The following is a 25,822-nucleotide window of genomic DNA, read 5'->3' as shown; positions in this document are numbered from 1 at the left end:
AAATTACATATGGGAGGCTTGATATTTGTTTATGCCAGCAACTATGAGGCTACCCGAAAAGAATAGCAAATGAACTCAATGACCTTACTTTGTCCCTTGTATCCACAACATGAAACTAATCCTCTCTATATCATTTGGCAAAAGAAATCTCCAATGTGGTTTCTTTTCAAGTCTTTTTATACCTTATATGTCAAGCCGTCATTGGTGTATGGATACCGTCAACACGTAGTCTTCACGGCACTTGTATTTGAAATAGAAAACTCCAAATCCAGGAGAGGCGCGAGGATTTAAGCTTACCAGCGATGCAATCCTTTTCGAAACTACCAAGTCTGAGATTGAAGTTGACCGTCCAGGCGCAGTGAATCAAGAGTGTCAAATTGTCAGCGATAGACGAGTAAAGCTCTTCTGTAAGACCAAGCTTCGATTCGGAGAGTTTAGATGGCAATGCAATGATTTTTTGTCGCTCTGTGAGCTCTAGAGTATGATATATTGAGCGTTTCCTCAAAGATGACATCACTCGTAAACGTGCATCAGCTTGAGACTCCCCACGAACTAAGCAGTAAATTTTCCTGACATTAGGCATCTTAGCAAGTTGTGCAACAAGATGTGCTCCTAATGATCCAGTAGATCCGGTCAAGACCTTTAAGTGTTAGAAATTTCCCAAAGACTCTCGAAACATAAACTTACAATGTAGTCACCTGTATCGGAGTTGGCGCATGATTTGTGAGATGGGAAATCACCATACCGATCGATCAGCCGTTGCATTTCTTCTTCAACTGGATCGGACTCAGAAGCACTTCCTTGTTGAAGCAGAAATAGCTCTGTCGCCAACGAACTGATTGATGGGAATTCAAACACAATGTTCATTCCAAGCTTGTGGGCAGGTATTGGCAAATTACTCAAGATAGTAGTTCGAAGTCGTAATGCCTGGAGAGAATCCATAAGTCAACTACCTCACTTTCCGACCACCCCCTTTTTTCGACTACCTCAAAAACTATACTGCTTTAAGTAATTATAAAATTTATATTTTGAATAACTCAATAATACTATAATCAATTAATTTGAAATTTTGATATTATTATAATTATAATATAAAGAATCAATATATCAAAAAAGATATTATAAAAACTTTTAAAATAATTACAAATAAAATAAATATACAAAAAACTAATTTAAATTATAATATTTTATATATGTCAGGGTACAGGTAAAGACTTATATTATACTATAAGGATAGAAGAGCTATGGAAAAGTGAGGCCCTACTTATAAGAAATAGAGTATATTAATAATCTATATCTAAAGCACAAAGGCAATTATAGAGCATATAATTAACACTATAATAGTATCCCTCACTTAAGGCGATTAGTTTATAATTATAATCAAAATACTCTAATTTCTATTATTAAATTAAAATAAATCTTTTTAGAAATAATAATTAATTAATAGAGTTTTTTAGATCTACCTTAACCTTGTTTTAAAAATACATTTAATACACTTAATATAAATATTAAAAAAAGATTAATAAAATCAGAAATAATAGATCTTTTGAAATCTATCTAAATCAATGGATTTAACTTATTTGGATTTATTAAATAAAAAGTAATAATTACATTTTTCTGGCTATAAAGATCTTCAGCGAATTATTAAAATACTAAATAATATTTCTATTTGATTTGATAGTGAAATCCATTTTTATTATAATAATTGAGGATTTCTTTGAATTCTTATTATTTAATTTCTTTATATATTTTGTTATTCTTTTTGAGAATTTGATCTTGGTTTCTATATAATTTAATAATATTAATAATATTCTAATCTAATAATTCTGGTGAGTGATGGAGTAATTGGAATAGTGAATTGTAGAATATTAGGAAGATTTTGAAACTAATTAAGAATTAAAATAAATAAATATATTTGTAAATCTTGAGAATTTTTTAAAAACTATTTTATTTATTATTATTCTTTTTTATTAAATAATTGATTTTTATATTTTTTGTATTTATTTATATTTTATTATCTTTTTTATATAAAAAAATGTTAATATAGATTTTGTTAGTATAATCTTTATATTTCCGAATTAATTGAATTATAAATACTTTTAATTTTATTAGCTTTAAGGAATTCTTATTTTCTTTGATATAATAAATTCGATGGGATAAATATAGATAGCTTAATGCCAAAATATAAATAAAAACTATAATTAATAAAGAATAGGGATATATTAATGGTTTTTGATATAGTATTATTCAATACAAATTCTATAAATAAGAATTAATTAGACTAATTATTTTGATAAAAGTTTATAAAGATACGAAGATATTATTTAATCATAATATTAATTCTTTCTATTTGATTATTGAATTTAGAATAGAAAGAAAAAGATTGTTTTAAAGTAATTAATAAACATTTGAATAAATACTTTCAAAACTCAGAAATAAATTATAAATCTTTATTGAATATAATATTATTGAATATATTGTGTAGATAATAAATCTTTTCGATAAATTGATTTGCAAGCTCCTCTATAAATAGTTTTATAATTAATATAAAATATTATATTTTAATTAAATAACAAATAATTGTAATAATATATTAATACTTCTTTCTATAGTATTTACTAATTAATAATAATATGATATAATTAATAAAAATATTGAATTAGGAGTGAAATAGTATTAATAGTGATTTAAGAAATCTGGGTATAATAAAATAAAAAGTTTTTATTTGAAAATAGAATTAGCAAATTTATATAAATATCTCAATCTCCCTTAATATATTAAACTACTAATATATATAAAAAATAAGATTGATAATTTTAATATAATCAGAATATCTAACTAATTTAGTTAAATATATTTAATATATAATCTATATATGAAACTTAGTGGAAAAAGGAATAAAAAGATAATTATAATAAAAGATCTTATTATTTATTAATCTATAATCTTATAAGACTATTCAAAAATCTTTTTGGATTTCTAGTAATTAATAGTAAATAAAGAGATTTCTAAGTATTATATATATAATAATAATTAATTCAAATGATTTATATATTTTGTTAATAAGATTATTAATTAATTTATTAATATCAAGAATGATTATACTTATTAAAGCTATAATTAGATTTAAATTATTATTTGCTTATTAAATGATATCTTTGAATATAATAATATTAAATATTCTTTCTAAAAGAATTATTTATAAGCAGTTTTTGATTTTATTATTATTAGAATTAGTATATATTAAATGATTCTCTATTTTGTAATTCAAAATATTAAAATAAATAACTTTATAACCAAATCGATATATAATATAAAAATTAAATTTAAATAAGAATTCAGTTTATTTAATCTATTATTAATTTAATATCTTTATTGATATAAAGTATTCAAGGTTCTTATAATTAATAATAATTTCAAATAGCTTTTAAACTTCATATAATTTCAGTCTTTATTTCTCTAATAATTTTATAATAATTAGAAGTTCTTTATTATAAATCTTATAATTATATTCAATAGTATTATATTTTGATAAAAAATATATTATCAGATATAGATATTCTTTATTATTATATTATAAAAAGATATTTCTTATAATCTAATTAAAAGTATTAGTCTTTACAACTATATAATAATAATAATCAAATATAATAAGAATTAAAACAAAGAAGAAAATGATTTTCAATATCTTAAAAACATCTTTTTAATTAAAGATTTAATTTCATATTTTTTCTTTTTTTAAAAGATAATTAAGGGATTTTATAATTTTAAAAAAATTATAAATAAAATATCAATAAAAATTAATAAAATTGAGAAAATATTGAAGATCTTTAAATTTAATTAATAATTTTCAATTGAATATAATATTGACTTTTTCCAAATCTATTTCTATATCTTTTAAAGTAATAATCAAATTGAAATACTTAGTTCTTTTTGTTTCGAATTTATATTTATTAATATCAATTTATAATCTAATATCAATTAGTTATTAAATCATTTTATAAATATATTTTCTATAATCTATAATATTCTCGGAATAAATAAGAATATTATTCAAATATATTATGTAAATTCTATTTAAAAGATTAAAAAGAATATAATTAATATAATTCTAGAATAAAATAAATATATTACAAAATCTGAAAGATATTATTAATAATTTGAATAAACCAAAATGAATAGTAAAAGCGGTTTTCTATTTGTGGTTTTCTATAATCCATAGTTTATTAAAGATAATAATAATATCAAGCTTAATATAGATTTTGGTATAATAAAGAATATTAAGGGTTTTTTTAATTAATAATAGAAGATATTGGTTTTTGATAGTAATATTATTTAATTCTTAATAATCTTAATAAATTCGAATACCTCCTTTAGATTTAATAGCTAGAAGGAATAGGACAATTGATTAGAAATGAGACTTTCGAATAAATCCCTTATTCAAATTATTATCAAACTATTTATAAATAATTTAAAATTTGATTAGAGATATTAAATAGTTTTTATTATATAATAATTTTTTGTTTAATATAATCTCGATTTTATGATTTTAAGAATATTATAATAAAAGCTTATTAATAAAAAAAGATAGGAATTCTAAATATAAATTATAAAGTTAGAGAGATAGCTTATCTTGGATTTCTATTATATAAAAAATAAACCGATTTGTTTTTTTTATAAATTTATTAATATTATTATTTATTAAGCTATAGTATAATTGAATAGTATCTTCTATAATTATATAATATAATTTATAAGCTTTATTCAATTTGTTTTAGAATACTTTTGTAATATAAGTATCTTGACTCTTATAAAATTATATGAAATTATTAATTATAAAGAATTTTATATTTTATATTTTAAATTAAATACTTTATAAAATATTAAATAATTTATTTAAAGAATTTAGTAATATTAATATATATAATAAGAATAGAATATTTTAATTCTATAATAGTTTTTTATATATTCTAAAACTAGTAATTATTTAAATTGGGATTGATTTTAAGATTAATTGATTTGGGATTATTTTAGCCCAAATATTTATTTCATTATTAATATAACAAATATAATATAAATTTAATTCAAATAATACTTTGAAATTAATAATATTAGGATTTCTTTGAATATTTAAAATTTCAATAAATTCGAGAATTATAAATTAATCTTAAAATAATAATAAGATATTTTCGAAATTTTTATTAATAATTTTCTTTATAAAAACTAATTTTAGAATAAATTTTTATAAAAATGGTTTAGAATTAATTAATATAATTTTATTATTTTTTAATAAAGTTATCTTTTGATTATTGATTATATTAGGAATAATAGTTATTATAAAGTTAATAGAATAGTAATACCTTAAGTAATATATAAATATAAATTTGAGTATTATTATTAATCAATTAATAATAGAATTGTAATATTAAAACTATGGAAAATTAAGAATTATAGGGTTTGTAATTAATAAAGTAGTAATATAAAATAAGCCAATCTCTTTGTGATTATTAATTTATATATTTAGAAATATATATTAAGAAAGAATATTAGAGAGCTTTTTATTAATTAGAAATAAATAATAAATATAAAGAAAGGATATATAGGTATATAAAGCTTGAAAACAACTTTCCTATTAATAAAACTATAGCTTATAGTTCCATTATTTATAAAACTAATAAACAAAATAATTATATTAAATACAAAAAAGATTTCTATTAAGATTTTAAGAGATTTGTTATTTATTAATTTAAAATATAAAGAATCCCTAGATATAATTAATCTTTTAATTCATAAAAATAAATTTTTTATAAAAAATCTTGATTTGTAATTATAAATCAAGATTAATCTTTTAATATATTTAATTAGAGAATTAAGCTTCCATTCTTTTTTAAATAAACAAATTTCTTAATATATCCTCCTAAATTAATTTTTTAAATAAAATTAAAGGGAATTAAAGAAATATAGTATAATAATATAACTAGAAAATAATTAACAAATAGAAATGAATTCTGATATAAGGAGGTAATAATATTATAATAGGATTTAAGACTTTAATATTAATTAGCTACTAGAAAATAATTAATGTAAGAAGCATATCTTATATTAGTATTAGTATTAACATTAATATTATATTTTATATTATTAGCTCTTTTTTTCTTATAATTGCTTTTAATATAATCAGGCTTTTTGTAATAAAAATAGAAACCAAAATTAATATATTATTCTCAAGTATAATAAAATAAAGAATACTAATCTTATCAAGCTAAGAGATATTAATTTTATCAAGCTAAAGAATACTAACCTTATCAAACAATATTTAATTATATAGGATTACTGGAGAGATTAGATATAAAAAAAAGGTATAATAATAGCCTACTTTTTATTATAAGATTTTAATTATTTATAATTAAAATTAATACCTTAATTCTTTTGTTTATTATTAAAATAAATTTTTTTTCCAAATTATTATAGATATCTTACCATTAAATCATTTATAAATTAATATCAGTAATGAAGAGTTTATTAAGGTAATTAATCGAAGTATTAATCAATTCTTATAAAACCTTGAATTTGAAATTAGTAACTTATTATTCAATAGTTTTTCTATATTTAATAATAAATTATTTAAATTTAATAATAAAATTATTAAATAGAATTTTCTTTATTTTATATTTATTATAATCCATAAAGGTTTTATATGAAAAATCAAGGGTTTGATATTGCTTATTCAATTCACATCAAATACTTATTATAATATATTATCTAAAAAACCAGAGATTGGAATTATATGGGTTATTAGTAATTGTATCGAAATATATCTAATTGTTTATATAAATAGAGCTAAAGAGTAAGTTAACAAGGAATATAATCTTTTAGAATTCTGATTTATTTTTATAATTTATAGTTAAATAACAATTGATTATATTATGGAATATTATATATTAGTTCTAGTGCTTTATAATATTTTGCTTATTATTACTAAACTTTTTAAAGATAATAAAATACTTTTAGTAAAATAAAGCTTATAGATTATTATAAATAACAATTTTCAATATTTCAATTATATCCTTCAATTTAATAATCTTTAAATGAGTATTAGCGGCTTTGGATTTAATACTCTAGTGGTTTGGATTTGTAACTGAACTTATAATCAATCAATTAATTCAAATATAATTTAGATAGGTTGTAAAGTATGTAATATTTAAGTTACTAAACAAATCTATAAACAAAAAGATATAATTTTTAAATGAATTGAGAATATAATCAAGAAAAAAACTATAAGAATAAATTAGATATAGATATTTAATTAGTTATTTTAAAATATTTCTATAATTACAAAACATCTTATAGAATTTCTGAATAATAATAATTAAAGTATATAATGGGTTAGTGATAATATAATTAATATAATTAGATTATAACTTTCAATAGGAATTTAATTAAAATAAAGTTATAATAGTTTTATAAAGATGGTAACAAACTATTAGGATAACGAGTAAAGACTTATATTATATTATAAGAGTAGAAAGCTATGGAAAAATGAGGTTCTATTATAAGAAATAGAGCACGCTAGGGGTCTATGTCTGAGGCACGAAGGCAACTACAGAGCATGTAGTTGGCGCCGTGACAATATATTATATTTCATAATCGAATATATAATAAAGTTTTATATCAAAAAGATATCTAAATACTTCAAAAGTTATTTTAAATTCAGAAGAATTGATTAATAAAATAAATATTAATATAAAAAACTTTTGATATTAATTTTATATATTATTAAATTAGAGAGATAATAAATTATTTTTTTATTATATAAAAAGAGAATCCTTTATTTAAAAAGAAATGAATATATAGTTTTTTTCAAAAATATTTTAATATTAGAATTAAAAAATAATATCAAATTGATTTTGTATAAATTTTAGATATTATATCTGATATTATTAAAAAGTGATTCTAAAATCTTATAATTTTTAAAATCAAGATTATTAAATTAATTAATAAATAGAATATAAATAAAATAAATATAATAAAAAATTAAAGTTTTAATAGATTAGTAATAGAAAGTATTAATTAAAGATTTATTCAAAAAAAGTAATTTAGATCTTAAATTTGAATCTTTTTTATAAAATATATTTTAATTAATAAAAAAAGTATTATTTCTTTTATAATATATAAGAGAAAATCAGTTTAATAATAATAATTTCTAATCAATTTGATTTTATTTAAAAATTGAAATTTTATTATTATAAAAAATAAATAGATTATAAATATTATAATTTTAAAATAACTAAAAAAGATTTATATTCTTCAAATTATTTTTATTTAACCAGAAAATTCAAAACTTTTTATTTTGAATAGATATAAAAACTATAAAATTATAATATTTATATTAAAATACTTTAATAATAATATATATCTTTTATTTCTTTTATTATATATATTACACATACTACAATTATTCGATTTATTTATATTCTTATCTTTAAAAAGTATATACCAAATCGAATCTAATAAATTAAATCTATTATTTGATTTCTTATTAATTAAAAAATATAATTTTCTTTTTTGTTATTAGAAGATTAGAATAAAAAATTTAATTATTCAAAATATCAAATTTAAATAGTAAACTAATAGTTTTTAGTTTAAAAATATAATTAAACTTCTTATAAATCGATTTTTACTTGAAAATAATAATAAAAAGATTTTATTATTTAATTCTAAATTTAATAATAATTTTATTTTTTAATAAAATATATATTTATTATTTATTCAATAGAAAATCCCTCAAAAAGGAATTGATATCAGAAAATATAGAGATATAATAATTCAAAAAAAAATCAATTTATTAATATAAAAATTACTATTTTATAAGATTATAAAAGAATTCGATATTAAGAATTATAAATTTTTAGAGATAAAAAATAAAATTAAAAAATTAGAATATTAATTAAATAAAACATTATCTAAAAAAAAAACAAAAAATTATAATATTTCCAAATTCAAAGTTTATAAAGATTAGAATTATAAAATATATATAAATTAAAGTAAAAAATTATGAAATTGAGGGAAATGATAGTTCTAATGTTATAAAAAGTGATTTTATAGACGATTTTATTGAAATTCAATAATTATTGAGTTATTAAAGTTTTAAGTATAGATAATATGATTTTTTTAGGTGATCGGAAATAGGGGGTGGTCGGAAAGTGGGGTAGTTGACTTACTCAAAGAAACTAGATCAGTTGTATCCTCAACTTTATGCTTTTCACCAAGCATCTCACGAATACTTTTGCGGAGCAAATCTCTCAGTGGCTCCTCGGACATCATTTCACGTGAAGAAACTACATCGGGTGCAGTGTAGGCGTTTTCTATCTCTGACTCGAAAGTTTTGTAAAATGCTTGTCGAATTACTGTTCCTTTATCTGTTCGTGGGCTATCGTTTTTGTTAGCATGCTTCAATGATATTGGTAATCTTCTGGCCATACTAAGAAGTTCCTACTGGCAAAACCTTGATCATCGATCTTGAGATCTGTGCATATGCAGCGCTAGAGGTATTTTGCTCTTCGAAAATAGACCAAATACTGTCAATGACTTGAGTGGTGCTGGCATTAGACATGACTTCACTTGGGATGACGATCATGCCTAATAGTGGCATTCCATTGCCAAAAATGACAACTCCTTGAACAGATCTGTGTTGACGTACTGCCTGCTCTATCATTGTTGGTACTGCTTTCTCATCATCAAGCAAGACAATAGTATCATCAGATCGGGCATAGTATTTCCATGCACCTGGAATTGTTGGATGAGGAGTAAAAAAATCCTTGGTCGCATAAGCCCCATCGGGTCTATTTGAAGCGACTTTAGATGGCCATCCATCTAGAGCAACTACTTCACAGGTACCTTGACCCTTGGGCTCCCATCTCAAGAAAGGCTCCAAACTTTGCCATGGACGCAAATAGTTCCAAGCCTTGTCTCCAGATGAATGAAAGGATGTCATAAGTTGGCCTGTTTCGGTACTATATGTCAACGTTAGCCAAGGATGAGAAGCCAATGATCTCAGGAACTCACGTTCCATAGTGGCTAACTAGATTGACCCCATTATCTACGAGACGATCCCCAAGGATATCAGGACATGCAGATCCACCAAACATGACCACTTTGAGTCTTTTCAAGGCATTGATACCAATTTATGTTTCACACAGAAGTTTTAAAGCATATGGGACTGCGTAAAAGATTTTAAAATTGTTCGTGGTCATGATATCCAATAAATTCTTTTGGGTCAACGGGAGACTTGAGCTGTACATATGAATCTGTTTTCTGGAAGATAACGCACGGAAAACGCTAGAGATACCATGAGCGTGATAGAGAGGGAGAGTAATGAAGCCACGCATGCCAAGGTGATTTTTGTAGCTTTTTCCATGTCAGCATTTTATTTATCAATGGAAAACACGAGAAATATCTTATTTCATGAGTGCCGCATTATGAGTCTGGTAAATTGGTTTTGGCAATCCATTGAGCCTGATGAATGAATAATCCAGCAAATCTTATTTGTTTCTCGAGACAGATCAAGACCACAGTCAAGCCTGGTGTTTATTTCTAAAGGATCATTTGATTCATACGTTTCTTGAGTGAGGATATTGTGGACTTGAAGTGTGGATAAGATGGATTGGAGTTCCTCTGCAGTCTCAGCAAATGAATCGTGGATGAGAAGGTGCTGAGCTGATGTAGCCTCGAGTAAAGACCGATATACGACTGTCGAAATTCTTGTGGACAAGAATAATACTGTGAATCCCAGTTTACTCAGTGCAAGAATGGTAATAATGTAATCCAAGTTTGATGGTCCAAGCAGGCCTATCACTCTTTCTTTCTCATCTGAGCTTTTCCGGAGTGGAATACACTCGGAATACCTTTGAGCGACTCGGAATGCAAATAAGTCGAGTTCGTGAAACGTATAGTCGACATAGCCCCCTTTCTCTTGAGGATAAGATAAGATTTTCTGGTACGTATCTTCAAGGGCTCTCAACCGAATTAATTCGTCGATAGTTTGAGGTTCTGGTGATTGAATTTTCTTATGCCCTTTTCCGTTGGGTACGAGAGCTGCAACATGCTTTGAACTCTCTGTACCCGAAGTTGGAGGCTGCTGTGATCGAGAAGCAACATCAATCATCTTGAGAGATGCAACTCACCTTGGCCACAAAGGTGGGTTGCCTTGCCTATAAATTTATGTTTGAATGAGGTGCAATCTAACCACCGTTGTTCGGTCGATGAAGATAACTTGTTGATTTCAATCTTGAAATGAATGGCATTCGATCCACTCAATTGAGGCCTTCGATCTTGTGTTGGGTACTTTGGTATTCATATATATGTGATCATCTCCAAGAATAAAATCATCTCAAGTGAACTGTCCACGTCGGCTCTCCACGCATAAACCTCCCCGCACATGATCGGATATTCATCTTACAGTGTGCTATCCAAGCCCACTCTATTTTTGAGCAAGTTCTGAATTGATCAATAGAAAGTTATATTTCCGATTCATATTTCCGTATTCTTTTTCCGTACCGTTTTCCATACGCTATTACATTTAGCTTAAAGAGTCATGCCGCGCAAAACATTCTCTCTTTCCGTGTCTTATTCCCCACAAACTAAGAATGACCCGACACACAAGATTTCTCCGCATTCTTTCTCCGCGTTAATTCTCAGCCAAGAAATCCGGGGAAATTGGGGAGTTGTAAATTTGATGTATAGTATGAACACTAACATTTCTTTCAAGTGCTCTCTGCTATCCCAAGTCATCATTCCCCACAAGGTCTTCGACCGCTATGAATAATAAACACTATATATACATCACTTTTGGTCGAGTATTCTAAGGTTGGGACCAATTTATCTTTTTGGATTATCTTTCAAGACACTTTGATCAACGAAATCTTCTCACAATCGAGTTCCTACTCAACAGCATTGATGATGTCTAAAAGACTGGAGATGTTGAAATGTTGGAGGATACACGCAATGTTGAGAACTCGCCGAGCGATAAAAGTTTTGTAGAAACAAGCATAAAAATTCCACTCCCGATTGAAATCGCTCATCTCACCCAGAGCAACAAGATGAGGTCGAAAAGAACTTGGTTCGACGGTTAGATCTCAGACTTATGCCAGTTTTGATCATCATGTAAGTCTCCCCATCAACGCACATTAAACAACTCGACTGATATCACTTATAAGGTTCTAGTTAAATATTCTAGACAGGAATTCAATTGCCAATGCAAAGATCGCAGGTTTGCCGAAAGATTTGCATATGACTAATGGTGACTATAACAATTGCTTATTGATATTCTATGTGGTATGCGATTCTATGTCTTTTCCTATGGATCACTCTTTTATTAAGTATCTGATAGGGCTATGTCTCACGCAATTGCCTAGCAATTCTATCTTGCCATTCGTTCGACTATCCATATACATTCCCTTGGTGACATGTTGTTGGGGTCTAATGAGCATGTCTCAAGGGTTTCTACATAATTACTCTCAGATTATGGTTGTAAGGTTCTTTGTTGGTATCCTTGAAGGACCGTTTCTTCTTGGCGTTATTTTTTTTCTGTCCTGCTTCTACAAGGAGGAGGAATTTGGAAAGCGGGTGGCTTACTTATACCCAGTAATCGCGGCAACTTGCGATAGTTTTGGCCCGTCCTGCTTCATCAGCCAAAGGAAAGAATGTGATCATATCCTACGAACGTTTCTGTAATTTCGACGGATCCTAGAATGATCTTTCAATGTGTGTCAAATCTGTGTAACTATAATTCTTCCTACGATGATGTCTTCAGCATTGTGGGACTCCGTTGATTCACACCAGCATAGAAACCGATTTTTGTGATCAACACAAAGCATATACATTACTACAAGTAAAACAGACATAATGATGACTAAAAAGGGTATCCTGAATCATCCTAGGTAACTACTTTCATGCAATAATCCATATCGTATACGGTAATGACATTATTCAATTTGGCCTAGGAGAGGAAGTTGTAATTACCGCATACCATAGACATCAGGAGACCTCGAAGATTATTGGTAGAAGATCTTTAAAGTGATCTAAATGGTTTCCTGGTATGATGATGTAGCGAAAACCTGTTGGACATGAAATGAATTGGCAGAGGTCCAACTCACTCAGAAATTGACCAACACTTGCGATTACCGCACGTCACATAACATACATTAGATCAAGCTCGGATGGCTTAGATACTGTCATGTCAATTATTTTGAATCGTTTGGTGGTATTTAGACGATCCCATAATGTGTATGGCACGCGGTAGTTCAACCTCTCGAATTTGGCCTAGCAGACAACTTGGAGATTACCGGGACAAAGATTCATTATCACAAGTTCGGATAAGTAAGAGTCTATTACTATTATCATTTTGAATCGATTTCTGATACTCTTGAGGAGTGGTAATATATGTACTGTGGAACAGTCACAAATTACCTGATTTCGAGGCTCAGGTCAGCATTCAATCAAATTACCGAAACGTGAGAGCAGTATCGTAAGTTCTCATGACATAAATCTAAAAAGATAGACTACTCTCTATGTTTTGAAAGTCCTCTACCTATGCACCTAGTTGTGTGGCATGCGGTAATTCTACTCGCGAATCTTGCCTAGTAGCACTCAATCACAATTACCGGGGCAGAGAATCATTTTCGGAGTTCCTCGTGACACAAACCTAGTAAAAAAACTTTTCTCTGTCTACTAAAAGCCTTCTCAACATGGAGTGGTGGTATCCGGTAATTGCATCTTACAGAATTTGACCTAGCTATACAGAATCAAGATTACGACAAGGAAATGCATTATCACAACATCTCATGACATGAATCTGATAGCTTTAGATACTATGAATCTTTTCAAAGTATCTTCTATCTGCGATGATGCTTGTCGTTTGCGCTAATTCGACATATCAAATTCTGCCTAGCGATACAGAATCAAAATCACCGAGATGGCAAATCATTGTCCCATCATGATATGTCCTTGGACACACTTACGAACCCATTCTCTACCGTTTTTGGATTTTCTTTTGCTCTATCTCGAAATTGGTGGATGGTAATTCAGAAGTAGCGAGCTATATACAAGCCATTCAAAATGACGACACAGGACGGTCGTTGCCCCTATCAATAAATACCAGCACATCAATACAAAACTTTGAAGTCATTAATTTCACTATTAAAAAGAATTTTAAGTTATTCCTTCACTGATGTAGAGATCAATAATATCTTGGCTAACGACAAAGGTGGTTGTTGATTCAGATTGGGGCTTCTAGATGTTCACAAATGAAGACATTGATTACTGCATCATTTTCGGTAGATAACCGATATCCCTGTATCTTGCACAACCCTGTATCTTGCACAATTTGATTTATTAAACTAAAAATCGATATTAAATTCAAATATCATTATAATGATTTTAAAATTTGTATAATAGAATCTTATATTTATTAAAAGATAATATCAGGAATTTGAAAGATTTGAAATATTCAATTGAATATTAATCGATTTTGAGTAATAATATTTTAAAATATTAATAATAAAATAAAAACCTATATTAGAGTGAATATATATAATTGAAAAATAGTTTTTTGTATTTATTATTATTATTATTATTAATCAAAAGTTTGAAATTTCGAAAAATATCAATAATCAAGTTTTGTATCAAGTTTTAAATTTTTATATAGTTTTAAAAAAAAAGAAAAATAATTTAAAAATACTTTTTAAAATATGATAAAATATTTATTTCGAGATTTTAGAAAAATAAAATTGATATTTTAATTTAATTTATAAAAATATATTTTTATATATTAGAAAATATATAATATAATAATATTAAATAATATTAAAATAATATATTATTTAGAAATTATAATTAATTATATTATAGAGTAATATAAATAAATAAAAAATATAATTAAAATAATTGATCTTTATATTTCAGTTGAAAAGTTTATTATATATTTTTTTTCAATCAAAAATATTGTAGTTCCCTTTTTAAAAGAATTTTATTTCTAAAAAAAGTCTTTAAACTTTATAATATTTCTAAGAATTTTATAGTTTATATTCAATTTCAAATTTATTTTATAATATTTAATACTAATTATTAGTTTTAAATTTAAATATAAATCAAGATTTTCTTTCAAAAAATATTTGAATAAAAATTCTTTATTATTGATTATATAATTTTAATTTTTGAATATTAATATTTTAATATAAATATATAATAAATATAGTATTTTATTATTTAATTATTAATATTAATATATAAATAATATATTATATAATTAAATTATATTCAGAATATAATTAATACTTAAGTTATAAAAGATTTTTGTTTTAAAACAAATTATTTATTAAAACTCTTATTATATATTAATATAATTTCGAATTTTTGATATTAAAATTAGCTTTTTTTGATTCCTTATATTAAAAGATCTTCAAATTTATAGAATATATTCTAAAAACAAACTTTTATTATTTCTATTATTAAATAAATTAATATATAATAATTTTATATTAATAGTTTTGATATCGAGATTTCTATTCAATTATCAATTATGATTATGATTTTATTATTTTATATAAAAGAAATAATATTATAATATTATAGTATTCTTATTTTTATTTTTAATAGAATTCAATGATTGGTTGATTATATATCATTTTTAGAATATTATTTTCAAAAGAAATAAAAGTGTGCAAGATGCAGGGTTGTGCAAGATGTAGGGATATCGGTTAATCAATCCAAAATGGCAGAAATAGATAGATAAATGATAGAGGATTAGTATGAAAATAGTTAGATTGTGTATTAATTTCCAAAATTGTCAGTAATCGTAATCAAGAAACTTTAGCTGTATTCGATTGATTATCGATATAAATACTCAAAGTATAATGGTATAAGAAGTAGACAATTCTTTCTAAGTAGATGCAATCAATACGCAATAATGGTTTTTCTTCTCTAAGTGAGAAGCAACTTCATGGTGTGTTGTTCTCTAGTCGGTAAATTTGATTCAACAAGCTGATACGGTTTTGGTATAAATAAGCTCATTCTGGGACAATCCTATTATCGCAACGTCCACGCCATATCATTCTTTCTTGATACTTTTAATCGATAGAGAAACTATTTTGAAACAATTAACAGCCTTTGCTTTCATGTGATAATCTGTTGTTAAAGCGGTAATCTTGATCTAGAATGTTTTTCATGGCATACATGGCATCTCACCATGAGCAGATTACCGGTCTGAAAATGGATATATCTATACAATATGAGCCTTCCTGAAACTGTTCTATATTCTCCAAAGCATTTTGAAGTAGAGGCAATCGCAAAAGAGTTGTTCTTCAGTTGAAAATCACGTTGCGTAGATAGGTAATACAGGCATCAAATATAGAACCGAAAGTGAGATTACCGGTCTGAAATTGCACTTCAAGATAAAGCTTTCATATTCAATTACTCAAATTAGCCTCTAAAAGTCTATTTCTGGTACTTTAAATGGCTCAAAGATTTGCGGAGATATTATCATCTAATTGATCTTGCCTAAGAAAGGTCTCATAGATGCAAAACTTGCGACCGGATTATCGCCATGCCAAAATTAGATAACGTAAGGCCTGGACATGTAATTGTTGAAATGACTTAAACTCAGTGGAATCCAAGTAGTTTTGTTTGAGGATAACGAGTTTTCAGTTCGGTAATTCTATTATGTGAAGGGGAGTAGGTTTCATGAGCACTCTCTGGCGAAAGTCGTCGGGAACGTATATCTGAGCTTTTGCTTCCGTTCAACCTCTTCTTTACACCCTTATAGTAGAACTGAAGTTATGCAGGGATTCTCCGACTTTTCCAATACGGATGTCTGGTTCTAGGTCCATATGACTGTTGAAATGTAGGTTGAGCAACGTTTTACTTGCAATTACCGCGTTTTATGGACCATCAAACGCGAGAAAAAACTTGAAATTATCTGAAAGATAGTTTCTCGAATCGTTTATAGGTACTTGTTTGATGCGCTAATTCTTATGGCTGATGATAATTGATCAAAGGCTTTTACAGGCTAAAACTTGATTCGTGATTACCACCTGGAGAAAGCATTAGCGCATTACAAAAATACATGCATGGGATATATGGCACTGATCTTAATCATCTTCGAGTATCTGGTTGATGTAAAAGTGCCTGTATCTGACGGTAATTGATGAAAGGCTGGAGAGCCAAAATTGACTTGTGATTTCCCCGCGAGGAAAGCTTTATCTTCTTAATCAAGACCTGGATATCAAAGAGAGAATCATTCTCAATCTTATCCACCAGTTTGACTGATGGAATAATCCTCTTGGTTGTCGGTAATTGATGAAATGTTAGCATAGGCCAAAATTTACTTCCAATTACCGCATAGGAAATAAACTATTGCATGAAAATACCGCTGAATCATGATAGAAGATACTAAGTTTCATCATTCCCAAGTCCTTAGATGATGCGATAATGATTTCTTGTGGAGATAATTCGTAGTCTATGTTTGTATGAGGAACTTGTATGGGAATTCAAAATCCTCCATTACCGTTCGAGATATACGTTACCACTTTGAATGAAGACCAAGATGTGATAGAGAATACTTGATTCAGTCATTCTCTGGTCCTCCGATAGTCTGCTAATGATTTCCTATTGCGATAATTCCAGCTTCGTACATCAGTCTCTAAGAATCATGACTTCCTGCTTGATATAGAAAGAAAAAGGATTATGGCATGAATCAAAAGCCTAGTTGACGTATAAGCCATCAATCTTAGTCCTTATTGGTTATCTGCACGACAATAAAGTGTCCAATGAATGCGGTAATCCGGGTCAAGCTCTCCTAGCTTAATTTGTATGAGAAATCAGATGTTCTAATTACCGCACGAAGGAAGGATTTGCGCATCAAGTTAGAGCCAGGAATAGATGGAGAACCTTAGCTTTAGTGATTTACAGGTATTGAGATAATCAGATAATACATTCTGCTTGCGGTAATTACAGTTCCAGTTTGTATAAGAGATCTCAAACTCGAATTACCACAAAATTGAGATGGGCTAGATTGGATACAAAGGGGCAAAAATAAAATTAGGCACCAATTTTAACTATTTACAAGCCTCAGCAATTGAGAAGAATGGTCTTTCATGTGTTAATTCCTTGGTGATGTACCAATGTCAACAGGTGTGAGATAATCGAGGTTTACACTCATCCCGAATTTGGTATGAAACACGATGGAACTCGAGACAGAAGGGCCAACAGCAAATGACATGACAGTGTTCTTTCATTGCAATAATTTGAGGATGTATTTTGGTTGCCTTGATACGAGTTTGACTTTCTAAATCTGAAGATTATCTCCGATCATGAATGTCTTCCAATTGAATTGATATATAGTTGACATATAGTAGGTACTCTGATAATTCTCGGGTATCTCCGTAATCTGTCTATGTTCCATTGATAGATAGTCCTGATATGATTGCATCGACCCTTGAGTACGTAAGGACTTGAAAGGCCCAGATCATGCTTGGACACGAATGCACTGCAATCAATCGATATTTAGATTCGAGACAAAGTATTTCGATTGATGATACCTAGATCATTTGGTTGACCACTGATGCTTCTTGACAGAGATGGCCGACTATGTCATTTACTGGCTCGAGAAGCTTGTGGCGTGCTACTTCATCGGTCCTCAATGATCTGGACTACAGATTATCAGTATGAGTGATCTCGAGGATTCCTGGTTATATTAATTACAAATTCGAAATACAGAACGATACACAGATTTAATAATACACAGATGACAGTTGAGGCTACAGATACTCCATTAAGAGTGACTACCCCTGCTTTTAAAGAGTTCCTTTGAAAGATATTGAATTGTTATCAAACCAACCTGCCATATCTAGTCCAAGACTTCAGCTCATCCAATTTTTATGGAATGGATTTCAGTTGAGAAAGAAGATGAACCTCCGCACTACATAAATTCGATCATCAAACGTCATGGTAAACTGAACGATTTGAAATAAAACAATTCAGCAGGTTGTATTGTTGGAGATACAAGATATATAAATCTGGAAGACCTAACTATTCTCTTCATATAGTCTCACCAAGAACGTCTTTATCCTCAATTCAAGTTAACTTTGACACCCATCACTCTCGTTTGTTTCACGCTAGAGTGATCCTACATGGATCTTCTTCTGCTCTGCTCTCATTTCACGATTCCAAGCTGCCAGGAACCGCTTTTTTAGTTCAGGATTCTCGAAATCTGCTCCATCTAGTGCACCCAGGCTAGAAGCGCCAGCCAAAATTCCTGCTCCACCTACACCGGCACCAATGATTCCACCTACAGCAGCACCTCCCATGGCGACACCTTGACACCACGCAAAGATACTACCCGCTTCGATAAGGCCTATACTAGATTGCCAAGCTGCTGCTGCGGAACCAGCAATGGGGCCTGCAGCTGAAAATCCAACTGCTCCAAGGACAGGTACTGCGGCGACGGAGGCAATGGTAACAGCCCCACCTAGAACTTGGAACCCAAATCGGTAAGGGTGATTTTTAATATAGCTTCCGATTCCTATTTGCGAAATAACCGATTTAAAGGTTAGACAAGTATATCACATAAAGCGGACCCAAAGATGTCTGAGAGATTAAAGAGGAGCAAGGACAATACTCCGTAGGCAAACAAAATAGATAAAAGTGAGCGACGAACCTTTCTTGCGAAGACTTAACATTTCTTCTATAAACCCTGGACACAAGCATCCCAGAATCTTTGGAGTGATTGGTAAATCCCAAAGATCTTCCGGAAAGCTCCCTATAGCAATGAGCCTCTGAATTTCCCCCCCATCATCCATGCTTTCATCTATTTCATGGAACAGCTGGTGACCCAAGGTAACTTCGTATAAAATACTGCCTAATGCGAAGAGTTCTGCACGAGCGACTTTTTCTTCGCTGGTGTTAAGTCTGTCTGAAATGACTTCCGGAAGCTGGTAGCGTGTTGGATACTGCGTCGCTGTCATCAATGATGCTGGTTGGTCCTGAAAATGATTCTCCACAGACCCGTCGTCATTTAGTACGAAATCAAAATTGCGGACATTTTTACGACCGCTGGTCTGCTTATCCGTGAAGAATAGCTCATGTATCGAATGTGCCCATTTTAACTTCAAGTTGGATTGGGGGCTGGGATCGACCTCTTCGCAATTCTTTTCATAAACTGGTAATCGAATTTTGCATATTGCTCGCTCTGACGCCTTCATTGTGTTTTATATTCTAGGATATATGAAAATGAAAAATCTCGTCTTGAAATCAATGCAGATAGATGATCATGAATGAGGGATGGTCGATAAAATAGTCATGTTTTATAATTTCTTACAGCGTTGCACATGATCTAAATGGCTTAAACAATGCGGGGAAGGATGTTGTTGTTTACCCTACCTCGAGCCTAACCACAGCTATTGGATGATGAGTTGACACAAACGCCTAAAATTTTGTGGGTCCGTGAATGATATACTATACGTTGATTGGCTAAAGTAAACAGTACTATTTTGTCTGTTAGATTAATCGTGCTCAATATTAAGAGATAGGCTTACTCTATCCTTTCTTGAAATACATGTGCCGAATTAGGCTCAGTCGTAGAATATCGCAATCGTTCTACACATGCCAAAGTATTTCATAAGTCTTCGATCCATTCTGTGATTAAACAGTAGGCGGGAATCAAGAAGCAAAGTTCAGAGCAGATGACATTCCACATGGAGGAGGCTGCTTAGGGGGGTAGATGTTGGTCTCATCCTCTAGAAAGCACCGGAGTGTAAGTGACGGGCTAGATTGGTGAAGTTGTTAACACAATCCTGAATCAAAACATAAGTGAGTGCGCTCGCCACGTATATCGAATATGGTGAACTCATGATAGGACATAAGAAGTGAGTGTGGAAGTTTAAAAGGGAAACTAGGAAGGGGTTGCTTCAATAGTAGTTGGGAAGCTCGTGTTAGATCCTTCATTAGAGGCAACATCCGGTAGATAATCAAAGATACTATGTTCAAGATGCGAGGTTCTTCCGGAATTTTGATAGTTATACAACTCTGGGATGACCCGAGAACAAGCGCTCGGTGGACAGAATTGTTGTTGACAAGGTCAGAGAAGCTTAGGCTGTAACTTACCAAAGGTATAGGCATTACAAAACTCTGGGCCGTTGCCGTTTAACTTTATTTTCAATGAATAGTATAGTATATACATGTCTCGATGATCACCAAGGAATGAATGGGAATGATACTGATTCCTGTGATTTGTCTAAACTGTGATCACATTCTACCAGCTCGATAAAACTTTAGACTAGCAATTATGAAGTTGCAATGAGTTAATAAGATAGCATAATTCACTGCCTCAGAGAGAATGATCGTGATGATCCACCAAAAAAGACAATTGAGAAGTACTCCTGGAATTGGCGTAGGTCAACAGAGAACCAGGTAGCTTACTGTCTGAAATATCTTGGTTTCAATTTTGACCACCGAAGCTCGGATGAGGTGCATCGCATGTCGAAACAGCGAGATGGTAGAACACTCACCCGCATTCATAAAGCCAACACGGAGCATTCCCTGTGTGGTGTTTGGCATTCCCAAGTCCACACCTGCTTCGAACTGCCTGATTCCCAGACCTGAGAGCACAATTCTCTGCTCGCAACTTCTCAAGTTCAGAGAAAGAAATTCATAGTGGAGCGACGGCTGTATATCTTACCGCGCAAAGGTCCTACACTCTACGATCTCGCGTGATACTGCTCAGCATATTCACGATATAGTCTGCGTCTACCAGATTTGGGCATCTGCCTGGTTGACTGGGATACATCTTCATATTTTGACAAGTAGTCGCCCTGCAATATGCCTAGATGGTGCGAGTGCCCATCACCCATCTCTGCAAGAATTGCTCATGGAGAATAAGTCAAGAATGGAAGTAAACTGAATTTCCGCTGTTTTGAACTTGGGTACTGATATCATGCTAAAGATACGGTATTAAGCACAAGTATGACTGCAGTCAATCACGGAGAGTAATTATCCATAGCTCATTGATATTCTGAAGCGGAAAAGGAACATGTCCATCTTCATCAGAATGAATTCGAATATTGAAGGGTGGTACTTTTATCATTTAGAGTAGAATTGTAGACGTACTGCCAGGCAGCTTTCGACTAGCATGACTAGTGTAACTTGGCAGATTCTGCAATGAGATCCTCATTGAATGAGCACACATACTCATTCAGAAAAGATAATACTGGACTGGCATGAACTATTGCACGAGCGTGAAGATCTAAATCGAAACTCGAAAACTTAATTTCTCATCTTTCGTAACTACTTAATTTGAAATATTGCACAAGTATCACGACATCTCAATAGCTTCATGGCGTAACATTTCTACTGTGGGGAACATTGCTTTCGTGCGAGCATGCCTCAGGTAAATCAACCCATCAATCGAATCACGTCCAAAAAAAAACGCGGGATGCAGATTATCCAGTGATCTGCATTGTGGAAGATAACCACGACATCCGACTTATGTATGCGTAATTACATGTACAACATTCAAAAAGGCTAAACTAGAATCAACTCGAGAGCTGAAAATGAGATTGATTGAAATACCCCGCACCCCTCAATCACTTCTTCCGCTGTATCTGCTTGTGTACCCCCCGTTCCTTTAAATACTTTTTTTCTTGGAAGAAAAATGGCGTCCCCAAATACATCAAGTTCTGAGGTAAATCTCTATTCAGAATACCATCGAGAGTTTCAATCTGCCGTACCTCAAAATGAAGAAGAATGGCTTTCACGCGCATCAGAGATTTCCCAAATTTTTTCAAAAGACGCTGCAAAGAGAGATATTGAAAACAAATCTCCTCGCGGTGAAGTCTCTTTATTAAAGTCGTCAGGACTTCTAAAAGTATTGGGTCCAAAAAGATATGGTGGTGGTGGTCAATCATGGAATATTGGATACAAAATAATCAGAGAAGTTGCTAAAGGTGATGGATCTTTGGGTATGCTACTTGGATATCACTTGCTTTGGTCAACAACAGCGAATGTTGTGGGAACAGATGAGCAGAAAGATCGATTACAAAAGGAGATAATTGAAAATAATTATTTCATGGGAGGTAGTTGAAGTCAAATTGAAGTTCAAGGAATACACTGACACTATCAAGGTGCCGTTAATCCAAGAGATTCTGATTTGAGTATCAAATCAGCCGGTGATCACATTGTGTTCAATGGACAAAAGCACTTCAACACTGGTGGAGTTGTATCTGACATAACAATTCTTGAAGGTGTTTTGGAGGGAACTGGGAAGCATATCTTTGCTGCGGTGCCAACTAGACAACCTGGAATTCAATTTGCCGTAAGTGAGAACGAAGATGAAAATTTTTCTTTAGCAGCTAACATCACTATCTTACTAGCACAATTGGAATAATATTGGATTAAGACTCACCGAGTCCGGTAGCGTCAAGATTGAAAATGTTAGGGTTCCCTGGGAAGATGCATTAGGTTGGAATGCCCAAACCAAGGAACCACTACCTCAAATCCTTGCGGTCCCTTTTGCAACTCTACTACTTCCCACCATTCAATTGGTTTTCGCAAACTTCTATATCGGAATCTCTCTTGGAGCTATCGAATCAGCAGCCAAGTATACAACGACTTATACGCGCGCGTGGCCTTTCGGCGGAGATAACAAAGACAGTGCAACAGAGGAGTGGTACATTCTTGAGCGATATGGCACATTCCACGCACATCTATCTGCAGTTGTAGCTTTAGCGGATTCTGTGGGTAAGAAGTTGACAGACATATATGCAAAACATCAAGACGAACGATCAGTTTCTGCAGGAGAACGTGGTGAATTGGCAGAAGCTGTTGCAGCTGTCAAGGTTGTAGCTACCGACGTTGGATTAAATGTGACAAGTGGAGTATTTGAAATGACTGGAGCAAGAGCGACTAGTAAAAATGTTGGATTGGATCGATTTTGGCGTGATATTAGGACGCATAGTCTTCATGACCCTGTTGCTTATAAGAAAAGGGAACTTGGAAGGTGGGCATTGTTAGGAGAGATTCCGGAACCGACTTGGTACACTTGATCGATTAGTTCTTTTAATAATAAAAAGCGGACTGTTGAACTCAGAGCCATCCAGCACATGAGACAAAATGTGATGATAAGGGAGTCCCCTAACACTTGATGAAGATTTAGGGTATAGTACACTCTTGAATACTAAGATGACTTCATTCTACCATCACAATGTATCCATTCGAAAAATAAAAAGCTGTCGTAACTCCGTATTTAAAGAAAGTTCACAACTCAATGGCTTGAAAATTGAAAACAGTCTGGAAATCTGGAAGCCAGATGTGAATATTAAACGGGGACAAGATATGACGCAAGTCCCCATCATCCATAACCTTTAAAAAGTCGATTCCCGAGACTTCTCAGGAAAATATATCTGAAAGGAAACAGATTGAATCATGGATACATGCTTGATAAAACCTCAATGATGTGATTGAAGCACTTCTTGAATAAATCGAGAGCAGACAAAATCAATGTGGATGAATGGCTTACTAAGCTGAAATTATTAGCGTGAGTTCTGTTGACCTTACTTCCAAACCCCCCTCAATACCCAAGCATCCGAAATCCTCATCATTACATATCAAACGCAATCATGACAGTAACTGAAGCTGTAAAGTCCGCCATTGGACTTTCTGGTGCTCCATCTACAAGTATGGTCCCTTACCCCTCTAGATCCTACTTTGTGAAAGACGGAAGCTAACACCCGGTTCAGGCGCAACCCGAGAACAAATGAGCGAAGCCCGATTACCTATCGCATATCGTGATGGATGCGCCGGTCTATTGATTCCTCTCAATCGTTGTCGGCAGGAGGAATATTATCTTCCATGGAAGTGTGAGGTGGGTTTGCGGGTCATTCCAGAAGTACTGGAGTATCAAGAACAAGGCTGACATTCGGAATTTCTTGAAACAGCAAGAGAGACATTCCTACGAAAAATGCCAATACGATGAATTCAAAAAGAGAGTTGCAAAGATGGACGAATTGAGGGAAGCTAAGAATGGTGCAAGAAGCAATTGATATGTGAGGGACGATCATGAATCAATGGATGTGTACATACGGCATGGAATGGAATACAAGTTTGCATGATATCGGTATGGACTAAGCATGGTGAAAAGGGATTCTTTCTACTGTACAGATTCTGGAGAAATGTATTGCATGCCTATAAGTGTGTCTTTTGGAGGTTCCGATATGCCTGGGATTTGGCTTATAACTCAAGCACTTTCGCATCGGCACCTCAGTGGGTTCTTTCAGGGTTCTTCAGATTGACGTTCAGGGGGTTACACTTCTCGTAAGACTATGTTACAGCTCCGCGCTTTGAGCTGTAGTGTGTTAATAGTTGCTACGGGCACAAGGCTTTACTTGCAGATCATGGAAGCCCCGCCTCAAGCTTCTATGAACTGACTATCTAGGAGTCGACTTCATCATCACCTGGAGATCAGATTCACATGGGCTGGTAGTGTTTGTGGGTAGTTGTGAATACAAGTATAGCATTATATATGTATGTACATATTGATGTTTTTCATGAAATCTATAAGTGGTAGCGTTGATATGATTCTGAGCGCCGGCCATAGAATCTCAAACAGGCACGTTGACTATTAATTACACAAAGTAGTATCGGTATATAACATGCATGTCAATTTCTTTCCAATAATGCATCCCAGAATATAGCATAGGACGAGGGCATTTGGATCACCAGTTACTTCACGCGAACCCATCTACTAATCAGTCCCTCCATGGAACTACTCCCCGCT

The 25,822-nt window shown here is 30.8% G+C and overlaps 5 protein-coding genes across 5 annotated transcripts; 2 read left to right on the top strand and 3 right to left on the bottom strand.

Moving 5' to 3' along the window:
• Nucleotides 1-232: 232 nt before the first annotated feature.
• EAE97_012187 (uncharacterized protein) lies at nt 233-867 on the bottom strand (the record flags this gene model as incomplete). The annotated part of the gene is made up of 2 exons (XM_038882701.1): nt 233-640; nt 688-867. The coding sequence occupies 2 exons, from the start codon at nt 865-867 to the stop codon at nt 233-235; spliced, it is 588 nt and encodes a 195-aa protein (XP_038726475.1).
• An 8,614-nt stretch (nt 868-9,481) lies between these two features.
• EAE97_012186 (uncharacterized protein) lies at nt 9,482-11,164 on the bottom strand (the record flags this gene model as incomplete). The annotated part of the gene is made up of 4 exons (XM_038882700.1): nt 9,482-10,013; nt 10,066-10,153; nt 10,331-10,407; nt 10,617-11,164. 4 exons carry the CDS (start codon nt 11,162-11,164, stop codon nt 9,482-9,484), a joined length of 1,245 nt encoding a protein of 414 aa, XP_038726474.1.
• Nucleotides 11,165-18,916: 7,752 nt separating this feature from the next.
• Nucleotides 18,917-20,369, bottom strand: EAE97_012185 (uncharacterized protein). The gene is made up of 2 exons (XM_038882699.1): nt 19,712-20,369; nt 18,917-19,576 (listed from the first exon to the last, which is right to left on the bottom strand). The coding sequence occupies exons 1-2, from the start codon at nt 20,253-20,255 to the stop codon at nt 19,170-19,172; spliced, it is 951 nt and encodes a 316-aa protein (XP_038726473.1). The 5' UTR covers nt 20,256-20,369; the 3' UTR covers nt 18,917-19,169.
• Nucleotides 20,370-22,702: 2,333 nt separating this feature from the next.
• Nucleotides 22,703-24,092, top strand: EAE97_012184 (uncharacterized protein; the record flags this gene model as incomplete). The annotated part of the gene is made up of 3 exons (XM_038882698.1): nt 22,703-23,123; nt 23,172-23,362; nt 23,421-24,092. 3 exons carry the CDS (start codon nt 22,703-22,705, stop codon nt 24,090-24,092), a joined length of 1,284 nt encoding a protein of 427 aa, XP_038726472.1.
• A 573-nt stretch (nt 24,093-24,665) lies between these two features.
• EAE97_012183 (uncharacterized protein) lies at nt 24,666-25,088 on the top strand (the record flags this gene model as incomplete). Its single annotated transcript, XM_038882697.1, has 3 exons — nt 24,666-24,723; nt 24,786-24,910; nt 24,984-25,088. 3 exons carry the CDS (start codon nt 24,666-24,668, stop codon nt 25,086-25,088), a joined length of 288 nt encoding a protein of 95 aa, XP_038726471.1.
• Nucleotides 25,089-25,822: the final 734 nt, after the last annotated feature.

The sequence above is a fragment of the Botrytis byssoidea genome (assembly GCF_014898295.1).
Source record: "Botrytis byssoidea strain MUCL 94 chromosome Unknown BBYS_055, whole genome shotgun sequence".
NCBI classification, from domain to species: domain Eukaryota; kingdom Fungi; phylum Ascomycota; class Leotiomycetes; order Helotiales; family Sclerotiniaceae; genus Botrytis; species Botrytis byssoidea.
The sequence above is the reverse complement of the archived record's forward strand: the minus strand, read 5'-3'. Positions and strand labels throughout refer to the sequence as shown.

Coding starts and splice junctions, on each gene's coding strand:
- EAE97_012185 (XM_038882699.1), bottom strand. CDS start 20,255: ATGAAGGCGTCAGAGCGAGCAATATGCAAAATTCGATTACCAGTTTAT. Junction 19,577..19,711: donor GTTAAGTCTTCGCAAGAAAG/GTTCGTCGCTCA, acceptor TTTCGCAAATAG/GAATCGGAAGCTATATTAAA.